The sequence below is a fragment of the Taeniopygia guttata genome, chromosome 6, assembly GCF_048771995.1.
Source record: "Taeniopygia guttata chromosome 6, bTaeGut7.mat, whole genome shotgun sequence".
In the NCBI taxonomy this organism is placed as follows: domain Eukaryota; kingdom Metazoa; phylum Chordata; class Aves; order Passeriformes; family Estrildidae; genus Taeniopygia; species Taeniopygia guttata.
Window position 1 is genome coordinate 34634331 of NC_133031.1, and position 12090 is coordinate 34646420.

The 12090-nt window shown below is 43.5% G+C and overlaps 1 protein-coding gene across 3 annotated transcripts in view; it reads left to right on the forward strand.

Annotated features, from left to right (window-relative positions):
• DOCK1 (dedicator of cytokinesis 1) overlaps positions 1 to 12090 on the forward strand; it is a 262398-nt gene that overhangs the window by 191439 nt on the left and 58869 nt on the right. For all 3 annotated transcript variants that reach the window (XM_030276610.4, XM_030276611.4, XM_041717195.2), the window contains exons 33-35: positions 1872 to 2020; positions 8432 to 8517; positions 8705 to 8861. In XM_030276610.4, coding sequence (XP_030132470.2) covers positions 1872 to 2020; positions 8432 to 8517; positions 8705 to 8861 — 392 coding nt within the window. The remainder of the gene's footprint in view (positions 1 to 1871; positions 2021 to 8431; positions 8518 to 8704; positions 8862 to 12090) is intronic.

The following is a 12090-nucleotide window of genomic DNA, read 5'->3' on the forward strand; positions in this document are numbered from 1 at the left end:
CCCTGAAGGGCCAGGGAAGGGTTTTTTTTCCTTCCTGCTTTGCTCCCAGTGCTTTCTTTGGTGGCCCAGCATCTCCCAGGGTCACATTGTCACAGGAATGTCACCACTGATGGTGGGACAGACATCACCCAGGGCTCCTGCTTCAGGGGCTTCCCGCAGAGAGCTGCAAACAGATCATCCTCTCATCGAAGATTCTAATCTTGTGTGGATTTTTCACATCTCAAGTTCCAAGGATATTCCTCTTGTGAGGGAATTCCTGTGCTTGAGGCAATGGAAGATCCCTCTGTGGCACAGGGAGAACTCGCAGCTCAGGCTGCGCATGATGAACAACTTTGTCTCGTTATTTGTTTTCTGCAGTGTTGGCTCTGACACTCCTCAGGCATAACACAAGGAATCTGTCACCTGAGAGGTCCAGTGTAATCATCCTTGTAGGAGACTGAGGGAAAAAGCTTTGGGCCTCTCACTTGATATTCCTGAGCAGCCCCAGCACTGCAGCAGCACCCAAAGTCACCATTTTCCTTGAGTATTAATTTACCCTGATCCGATTGCTAATGCTAATAGGATTCAGGAGTTTGCCAAATCAAGGGACTTAAATTATATCTGCTAAAAAAAGGAGCGTGTTTTGGTGGTAAAGGATTTTTCTTGATTACATTTGTTGAGATTTATGTTAGTTCTGGTCAAAGTGAAACCACCAATTAAAGACTTCACTGGTTACTGTCACAGTGGTGTAGTGCAGTGGAATAAAAATGAGTTGAAATCTGTTTCTGTCCTGTACCACTGGTTACTGCAGTGGGAAGCAAAAGTTTGAGGGCTGGAGGAAACTGAGGACTGGAATCCAAAGAATCTGGTCTGAAGCTGATACTGGGTATAGAAACAGTGGTTGAACCTGGCTGTAAACATCCCTAAGAGGGCATTTGTGAGGGACATCTCCAGGTCTGTCCTGATCTCCCAGTGGATCCAGCCTGTTGTTGATGGAGAAATGTCTTTGTGTCCCTGGATCCCTGGCACTGCCCAGGGCCAGGCTGGAGCCACCTGGGATAGTGGAAGGTGTCCCTGCATGGCAGGGGTGGAATTGGATGAACTTTAATGTCACTCCCATGATTTTTCCATGGACTTACTCACCAGATAATTTGCAGCATGCACACTCTGCGTCCATTTAGCCAATAATACAAACAGTAACCTGCTTTTTTCCCAATATTTATTAGGTGCCACTCTCCTGCTAAGCTTTAATTTCCCTTTCCTGTGTGGAGCAGAGCCGGGATGGGGGGAGGAGCAGCTTTCTCTTGGGAAGCTCAATCTGCACTCAGGTTTTGCAGGCAGCTCAGCTCCGAGGAAAGGAGACATATTGTGGGCTGGCTGAGCTGTGCTTTCATGTCTCGAGGCTCTGTTAGGCTGCACTCGTGGTGACACTTTGATAGACTGACACCGAGAACATTTTGTTCACACGGGAGTCTAAATAAGTTAATACAAGTGATGTGCCTTTTAGCCTTCCTCCCTGCCAGCCACACATTGTGTTTTAAAATAAAACCTGGAAATCTGGGTGTGAAAATATGGAGTGGGAAATGTGGCGAGTCCCAGCTTGATGACTGATTCAACAGCTCCTCTTGGTTTGGAGTTAGACAATACCTCCTCTCCTGTGGTTATAATTGTTATTAATTAAATAAATAATAATAATTTAATGATAATAAAATTGTTATTAATAATAATTATAATTGTGGTAATCATCATCATCAAATAAAATAATAAATATTTCAGTTGAGCCAGGTATTAAAACATGCTTTGTTATGCTCCATAAGCATATTAATACAGCTTTTACATCTTCTACCAAAGCCAAGGGTTGTTCACTCTGAAATGCATCTTTTCTCCTAAAGGCCAGCATAAAATCAAGTTCATCCCAGAAATGGTGGGGCCTATCCTGGAAATGACCCTGATCCCAGAAACGGAGCTGCGGAAGGCCACGATCCCCATCTTCTTTGACATGATGCAGTGTGAATTCCACTCCACCAGGAGCTTCCAGAGGGTAAGCACAGAGCTGCAGGCATTTAAAGGAAGGAAAATTTGGCTGTTCTTTGACAAAACATAAGGAGTTTTGTTATTTCTCATTTTTCTAAGGAATAATATAATTATGGATTTGCTTATTTCCTACAACTCCTGAGGGGCTGTGGAGTTTTCATCTGTTGGTTTGAAGTGGTTATTGAAGGAGAGATTTGCATGTAGTAAATGAAACCTTTGGTTATGGCACAGGAGCAAAGACAGATGTCTTAAATTGTCACTGTGACTCACACAAGGAGTTTGCTCCCGAGATAAATTGGACATAAAGGAAGCCTGATAATGTGGCAAAAGTATAACCTGTAAGGATTTATCATCTCAACTCTATTATAATTCTGATTTTCCTTACCATTTTATGGATTTTGAAGAGGGAAAAAAAGCAATCCAGCACTGTCTGTGCTGCTTCTTGCTCTACAGGCACTGCAAAATCTCAAATAGTAATGGAGCATTTTTATTCTATTTGATTTGAACTGCTGAGGGCAGCCCTTGAATACACACACACCATCTTTTCCTGATAACTTCAACTTTTGAAAGACAAGTGGAGTGAAAGAAAGTTTCCTGATATCATTCATCTGACATTGCTTCCCTTGAAACTTTGCTCATGGATTGAGTTTAAGACTAGTTAGGCCAGGTAGGGTTTGGACTAAGCCAGTGGAGCTCCTTCCCACTGTGAGATTTCTGTCACTTCAGGATATGCCCTTGTGAATTTTGCAATAAAACTTGACATGTGTTGTTTGCTTTTTTCCCTTTCGATTGGCAGTTTTCTTTCTTGGATGAAAAACCTTATCCTTTCCCATACTTTTCTTGTGAGCTGCTATGGAGAAGCAGCTCTTAATAAATCTGTAGGCAGAGTAAATGAAAATCTGCGTGGAGAGACTTAAGCAAGGGAAATAGCATCAGCTTTATTGCTTTGATTTGTTTTGTGCTGGATGGTGTGTGGAGAGGTTGTGAACTGTGTTTTGGCTTCATCCAATTACTGCATAATCATTTTTTCTCATGTTTGACTCCAGTGCTACTGTAAAGATTGAAATGCTCACTGGGATGCCATTTAAGCAGTTTCCCGTCAGATGCTCTCTTTTGTTGCTTGTCATTTTTTATTTGTACAATTATATAGATCATGAAAAATCCGAGGGTGACTTTATAGCTAAATTTATGGCCTTCAATTTTCCTGACAGAAGGAAACCAGCTTTGTGTGGAATAGTTGGCTGATTTTAATAAATGAATGTCTTAAATATTTCACTTAGAGAGTTTCTTTTGCCATTTAAGAAAAATGCCTCATCCTCAAGTCAGAGATGTCTGGGGTTGTACCTGACATAATATTTCCTGTGGCAGTGTAGCTTCTTTATGGATGTAGCATTGACAGGACAGGTGAAGAGGAAAAAAAAAAACCTTTTTCCATGGGTTTGGAGGAAGCAGCCACATCCCACAAGGAATAATCAATCTGTCCACTGATCATGCAGTTCTGAGTTTGCTGAGTATCTCAGGCTGGCCTTTGGGGGATGAAGGTCACAGGCTTGGGAAAAGCAGAGGGCTAAAGGAAAGTGTAGGCTGGATGGGACCTCTGGAATTAATCTGGGCATTAAATTGGGTTATCTGGGACCACCTGAAGCTCAGTTTGGAGTATCTCCAGTGAGGGTTGTTTGAGCAATTCTCTGGGTGAGCTATTCCAGTGTTAAATCCTGGCCTTTGGAAGGTGTCCTTGCCTGTGGCAGGGCATTGGAATGACACAAGCTCCCTTCCAACCCCAGCCATTCCAGGATTCTGTGACTCAGTCTTTCTGCTTTTTATTTCCTGATGGAATTTCCTGGGGTCAGCTTGTGCCTGTTTCTGCTTCCATCTCCTCTCTGAGCACCTTTTAGGTGTTGGAATGTTTGAGTTGGATTTTCTCTGGGCTGAGCAAACCCAATTCCTTCAACCACTGCAGGTTCTGCAGCTCTCTGCCCATGTTGGTGGCCCTCCTTTAGACCATCTCCAGCTTGCCAGGGTCTCTCTCAGCTGGTGGATCAGAGCCAGACACGGAATTCCAGCCCTGGTCCAACGAGTGCAGTAGTCCTGTTGCTGCTCTGGCCATGCTCTTGCTGATGCAATCCAGGACACATTTAGGCTCCATTGAAGGGGGACACTTTTTTTCATGTTCAGCTTGGTAAATTGGTTTTTCCCAGTCACTTTCTTGCCCTTTGTGTACCTGGAAAAAATCTTTAATGAGATCTTGCTCTGTGGTTTCCTCAGGAACTGAAGTGGGGCTGCCTGGTCTGTAGATTCCTCACTCATTTTTTGTCTCTTTTGTGATGAAGTTATAGAAATAGATAAAATCTATTTTTTTTTAATATTACCAGTACCTAGGCAAGCTTTGATGCTTAATGGGTCGATGTAATGTGCTGCTTTATATCCTTTATATGCAAGTACCAATTATCCTTGTCCAGCACTGCTTCCAGAGAGAACTTCCAAATGGCATGGTTGGCTGCTGTTAAACTAATCTGCCAGAAATCCAATTATCTAACCTTATTAGTCACATCAACAAGGGTTTAGGTTGGCTCCACTTCTCCAGCAGATGTATCAACCTCATGATTTGTGGGGGAGGAAATGCAGTTTTTTTCCAGGCCCCCAATGCTGTGATGGTTTGTGTGATAAACAGGCAGCTTTCCCTGTGGTGGTTTTCATTTCAGGAGGATTTGGGTTTGCCTGGTAAAACCAGGAACAGACAGAAGGGTTTTGGGTTTTTTTTTTCTTCTCCCAGTGTATTTAGAGACAGAACAAGATAAATACCCCTTGTTTTTACAGAACTATATTAAAGCTGACTGAATTAAAAGTTGGAGTTGCCCATTTTGTCCTCTCCCTCTGGAGGTGCTTTGAAGCCTTTATAAGAATTCAGAGTAGCCTGTACCTCAAAGCAGGAATCCCATCCTAAAAACAGTGTGGGACTGAAGCTGCCCTGTGGAAGGAAATGCCTCTGGATCAAAGGGAATTTGTCAGAGCCACAGGAATGATGAAAGAGAATTGGTTTGATTGTTCAGGGCCTGCTCAGGTGAGTGGGATGGATCCAACAGAAGGAAAAGCTTCAGGTGAAACAACCCCTAAGCTGGAATGTGGAATTTGGAGCATGGAAAGCTCCTGGTGTCCGTGCTTCTTGCTCCCAGCTGTGACTTCATTCCTTATTTCCTACCAGCACTCTTGGCTTAAATTTAAACTCACCTTTTCTGGACCTGTGTCACTGCTGATACCACGTTCTGCTTGTTTGGAGTTGAGCCCTTTTCTACCATTTAACAATAAATCTCAGTATCACCAAACAGCCACACCAGCATTTGATTTTCACGTGCTGGTTATTGGTGAATTTCAGATGGATTTAATTCACCCTAGTCAGAAGTTACCCCTAGTTTATCAGAATCTCTCTTGGCTTTCAGAACCTACAATTCCTTATTAAGTTTTTTTTGGATTTGCAGACAGGACACAAGTAAATGACTCTCCCAGTTCCTGTGATCCCACTGAACATTCAAATCCAAATAACTAATCCCCCACAAAGGACTGGTTTCAATAAGGAACATTTTTAATTACCTACAGTTGAAGTGTAAATGGGTAAGTTTTTCTTGGTTTTGGCCTTTTGGAAGAGATCAGTAATCCTCTCTCACTCCAGAGAAGCAAGGGAGAAAGGTAATGCAGGGGCCTCCAAGATGATCCTATCATTTTCAATGGCTCCAGATCTGTTTCCCAGCTGGAATGCTGTGGAAAATTAAAAAAGAGAACGGATGAAACCATTGGGAATAACCACCAACTTTAACAGAAACCTCTGAGCAAAGTTTTGCTGTACTTGAGTGCCATTTCTGCGTTAGGACTAATTTTTGGTGGCGTGATCTGTCATTTGAATTTTATATGGCAAATTATTATTAGCCCACATCAAAATGAATTTATAGCAGCTTGGAGGGCTGAAAGTCCTCCTCATCTACAGCAAAATTAACTTGTCAGCCAGTGCTACAAATTCAGCCTTCCTTGAGGTAAACCCAAGCCAAGAAGTGATCAGTTGAGTTGACACGAGATGGCTCACCCTGATTTATTTGCTGCAGGTGGGAGATTAAGGCAGAGGAAGCACTGGAGGTGCTCTTTGCTCAAGTTCAGACTCTCATCCTAAAGAGAGGCTGAGATCTTGATCATCTGCGAGGAAAAGTGGATTAAAATGTTCTGTAATCTTCCTGGTATCACCCCTCGAGCTTTCAGTGTCAACAGGAGGATGTGAGTGTGGCTCACTGATGGTGCAGATATTCCCCCCAAGCCTCAGCAAGTGGCACTGGCTCTAATGGAAACACTGGAGATTTGGCACTTCATTTGAGACTAAATCCCATCACAATAATTGCAGGCTTATTTATGCATTAAATTAAATGTAATGCATTTATAAAAACTCAGTGCATTAGGGAAAAAAAAAGAGAGAAAAGGAAAAATGGAGTTTATCAAGAGATGCCAGGTGCAGTGTCCCAGAGCCACTGGCTTGTGCAGCTCCAGGGTCACATTCCTGCTCCCATCATGGGGAATGAACCTCAGCTGATACTGCTAAAGTCTTCCTCCATGGAAAGACCACAGAAGGAATTTTAACTGATGTTAAATAACATTTCTTATTTTGGCTCAGATGATCAGCATCACAGCGACTCCATGAGAAATATCAGGAATGACTGAAGAGCAAAGATATTGTTAATAATCCTTAAAACCCCCAAAATGCCACAAGTCTGGCTCTGTTCAGCCCAGGAGGCTGTTAGGGGAAATGGCCCAACAAAGCATGGATTTACAGAGGTTTAAGTAAAACTGATAGTGGGAAGATCCTGGAGATCCTGCATGACAAATGTAATTGCTCTTCTGTCTCTGAGTAATCTCTTCCTAAAAAATACATCACCTGCAGGGCTGGGGCTGGCAGCAGGTGTCATTTTTCACGTTGGGTTAGAAAGTCAATTTTATTCTGGGCTCATTAGGGAACAGGATTTTTGTGACTTCTCTGTTTCATCATTGTGTTGTTTCAGTGTTTTACTCAGCTCTCTGATACTGTGGGAGCATGTTTGGATCTGGGAGGGGATGGATTGCATTGTCCTGCCTTTTCTCATCTTCCTGTCATTATTTTAATAAAGGATTCATTGTATTCTCTGTGACCAGGGGCAGGACCTGAGGGGACAGCTGGAGCTGTGTCAGGGGAGGGTTTGGTTGGATTTAGGGAAAGGTTCTTCCCCAGAGGTGAATGGGCACTGCCCAAGGCTGCCAGAGCTCCAGGAGGGTTTGGACAATGCTCTCAGTGGGATTTTTGGGGTGTCTGTGCAGGGCCAGGGCTGGACTCAGTGATCCTTGTGTGTCCCTTCCAATACAGAATATTTTATGATCCAGGCAATCCATTCTTTCCCCATGTGTCATTATGTGCTGTTAATATCACCTGCAGATGCAAAGTGCATCTCTTGACATTTACAAAATGTTGGTACTCTTTGTTCTTGTGCTTCTCCTCACCATGCTTAGGGGTGGCTTGAGCAAGTGACAGTGAAAAAACCTGGTGACAACTGTTCTGTCACCCAACTCCCACTGGGAGCACTGGGCTCCACTCCCCTTCTGGGGGCTCCCAGCTCACCCAGCCTCTCCTGCTGAGATCTCTGTCTTTAATCCTGTGCCTCTCTGTGCTTATTTAATGAAGATTTAGGAATTAGGTGACTTCTGATTTATTGCAGAGCAGCAGGCCTGGAGTGAGCTTTCCTCCACTAACAGAACACATCCATTCCTAGCAGAGCTAAAACTCTCTGTAATCATTAAAACTCCATGGAATTTCCCAGTTTGCATTTCAAACATATTCTGTTGGCCACTTAAGTTTGCATCCTTTTAATATTGCCCAAATAAAATTATTCTGGAGTTATTTGCAGCTACTCCCTTCCCTTCTGGAGGGTTTATTAACAGCTTGATCAGGTTGTTTCCTGCAGTCAGTGCCTGTGTGCTGAAAAGGGGTGTCAGGGATGCTGGGGGTGCACCCAGCAGGGTTACCCAGCCTCAGGTGTTGCCTTTCCTCTCTCACACAGCTCCCAGCATTTTTGTGTTTAGTTCTGCTGCTGAGGACATTCTGTCTCCTTTCTCCCTGCCCTCAATTCCTGTCATTAATCTCCTTCTTTAGTTTTCCATAATGCAAATATTTACACTTCATTTAACCACACAAACGATGATTCCTTTAACCAAAGAAGTCCTTGTAGGGCAGGAGATGGTCATGGAGAGTCTGAAAAACCAGAGACTGCAAACTCTAAAAGTCAATCAAGCTTTAAACCAGGGGCTGAACGTCTCACCGAGGCACCCAAGCAATCTGTGAGGCATCGAGGCTACAGTCATAAAGTGAAATATTTGCCAGCTGATTATTTACGCTTGCTTTGTTTAATTACAGTTCGAAAACGAGATCATCACCAAACTGGATCATGAAGTGGAAGGAGGCCGTGGAGATGAGCAGTACAAAGTGTTATTTGACAAAATGTAAGTGTTGATCAGCAGCAAAATTTATGTCACGGGGAAGTCAGGAGAGAGAGCAATTAGACTACAATGAACTTTGTAGCCCAGAAATAATTAAAATCTGTTAACGATGCGCAGTATTTAAAACTGCACCTGAGTCAAGGTTTTTCTCTGCGTGTGATTAACAAGGCGAACTTAATTGGTTTTTCAGTCTCCTGGAGCACTGCAGGAAGCACAAATACCTGGCCAAGAGTGGGGAGACCTTTGTGAAGCTGGTGGTGAGGCTGATGGAGAGGCTGCTGGACTACAGGACCATCATGCACGACGAGAACAAGGAGAACCGCATGAGCTGCACCGTCAACGTGCTGGTGAGCAGCCAAATCCCAAATCACTGCAGCATCGCCACGAAACTGCCACGAATTCCCTATGAAACCACTACAGAACCACCACAAATCGCCACAAAATCGCCACAAAACCGCTGCGCAATCACCACAAGATCACCACAAAATCGCCCAAAAAATCACCACAAAATCATCTAAAAAATCACCACAAAATTGCCCAAAACATCACCACAAAATCACCAAAAATCACCACGAAGTCCCCACAAAATCGCCACAAATCATCACATAACCACCACCAAATCACCCTAAAACCACCACAAAACTACCACAAAACCACCAAAAAGCACCACAAAATCACCACCACGTCACCCAAAGACCCACCACAAAACCACCAAAAATCCCCACGAAATGATCATAAAATCACCCAAAAATCACCATAAAACTACTACAAAATCACCATAAAATCACCCTAATTCCCATTACCCTCAGAGTCCTGCATCTTTAACAAAGGGCTGTGTCAAACAGAATGTCTGTTGGGATTCTTGGGGAAATTTGGAATGCTTTAGGGTTTTTTTCCTATTTTTCTCCTATTTTGGTGAAGGCAAATCTGTGAAAACATGGATTATCCCTTCTTTAATTGTTTCTACAGAAAGAATTAAGGAGAAATGTTACAGGGCATGTTCATTGGCATTTACAATTTATTTATAAACAACTCTGTGCTGAAAACCACTTGACATACAGAATGTTAGAGTTCTCTGCCATTTACTCCTAAAATTTCCATGGATTTGCAATCCTTTTTATATTCTGCTCTCTGCTCAGTGCCTTTATTCAAATTATTTGGAGGAATTCAAGGTATTATTTGATTCACAGCAGGAAAAGCTTGGTTTGTTTTCCTCACTGATGGGAAATTTCCTCCTCTTAGATCCTGAAATTTTGGAGTGTCCACCCCGTACAAAAATCTTGGTCCATTTGGGCTGGAGTTGGAAGCAATAATTGTTCCAGTTGTACTCACATAGATCATGGTCTTTGGTGAAGATTTAGAAAATGAGATTTTACAACTCAAAAATCAGCACCCATGAAAGATAACTTTCAGAGACCCCAAAATAACATGAACTAAATTTAATTTTTCCACTGTTTGCCACTGAGAATTCCAAGCTTTCCTCCCCATATCATAGTCTAAGCTTTGATTTTGCTCAAATACATGAGGCACAGCCAATATTTGTGATTTATGTGATCTGGCTTATGGATTTTGTTCAGGAAAGAGCAAAGTAAATTGTTCGCAGCTTTTTTTTTTTTTAATATAATGTAGTTTTTAGCTTTTTTTTTGCATCTAATGCAGTCCTGGCCTCGTGCAGTGCAGCCTTTACACCGCCCCCTTCTCATCAGCCATGAACAAAACAGTGCCCACTGGAGCAGGAGAGGAGATTAAGGCATCAAACCCGAAATTGGGCTTTTATTTTTAGTTTGTTTTTCCTCTCTTTGCACATCAGAAAGCATCAGGATATTTGGGAAATGGGCAAAGAGGAGGGACTTGGAGAGTTGTCACAGGCTGGTGATGCAGCAAGTGCTGTTGGGCTGCTCACAGAAAGGTCACGGCGTCCTCCCGAGCAGAACCCTGCTGGAAAATCCTGCCAGGTCTCCCAGCAGGATGGGGAACAGCACATCCCAGTCACCACACACTGTTCAAACTGGGAAAATTCCCTGGGGAAGGTGAAGTTGTTTCTCCTTCCCTTCATGAGGGCACTCGGAACCTCCTGCCCGGAATTTCGCCACCCCCGTGGGGGAGACGTGGAACCCGTGGGGGTTTGTTCTCTCCAGGTGTCTCCCAAAGCTTCTCCTGGTGCTGGTTTTGGGCAGCTGAATTTGTCAGGCATTTGCAGATGATGGATTTTGTGGGTGATGTGCTGCTGCCAGGTTCTGTCACCGTGAGACACCAAGCACAGGAGCCGCTGGAATTCCCGGGAAGCGGCGCAGGGCGGAATTTTCCGTCGCTTTCCGTTGCCATAATTTCAAACCTTAGCTTGATTTTACACTCCCCTTTTCCCTCCAGGGCCCACTCAGCCTTTTCATCATTCTCCAGGTACCTGGAGTGAAATTCATGCCTTTGCAAAAATCCAACCCACACTGAAACTCAGCACAATTCCCATGTGAGGTCTCAAAGGCTTCCTAATTGGGACTTTATTGATCCTGAGCTTTTCCTGGGATTAAATTTACTGCACTGACGGTAGTTTAACTGGGAGGGTTTGATCTGCACATAAGCCAGTGCTGCTGGGAAAGGCTCTGGAGCCCCAGGAGGGGCTGAGGGAGCTGGGAAGGGGCTCAGCCCAAAGAAAAGGGGGATCAGGGGGACCTTGTGGCTCTGCACAGCTCCTGCCAGGAGGGGACAGCCGGGGGGTCGGGCTCTGCTCCAGGAACAGGGACAGGAGCAGAGGGAACGGCCTCAGGGTGGATATTTGGGAAAATTCCTTCATGGAAAGGTTTGTCCCGGCCTGGCACAGCTGCCCAGGTTGAGTCCCTATCCCTGGAGGGATGTAAGATCCATGTGGATGTGGCACCTGGGGACACAGGGCAGTGGTGGCCCTGGCAGTTTGTTTCTGAATTGAACCCAAGACTAATAAGCAGTTATATTAACTGAAATACTCCTGGAATAACCCATCATCCCTCTCTGAAATGTGGATTCTGTCTTGCATTCCATTTCTCTTCTAAGGGATCACTTTTCTGTTGTATTTATCCTACTTGTAGTATTGGGTTTGTGCTCTTTTAGTCCCTCTTCTTTAGTTTACCTTTGAAATATATTTAATACAGTAAAGAAGGACTTTCTTGGTTTTTTGTTTTCTTAGATACACTTTAAATTTTGGAGGCAAACTTGAAATTAGATTCAGAAATGCCTTGAATCTCTCCTCAAGTTATCATATTTTGCATTTACAATATTTGCACTGTTAACCAGTTTATCTCAAGGCTGGAGGCACTCAGAGGAGAGTGATGCTAATGTGTGACATATGAAACCAGATAAATAACAGTAATCTAACTTTGTATTTCCAAGGAAACTGTTAGAATCCAAGAACAGATGATGTATTGCTGGACTAAGGTTTGGAGTTTTCAATACATACAACACCAATTCGTATATTAGAAAATTTTCAGCTGAACATGGTTAATGATGTGTGACTTGCAAATGCCAGCAGCAAATTTCTAGTGGTATTGCTCTTGCAAATTCTTAACCTTTGCAAGGAGACAGAAACCCTAAAACATTGCAACA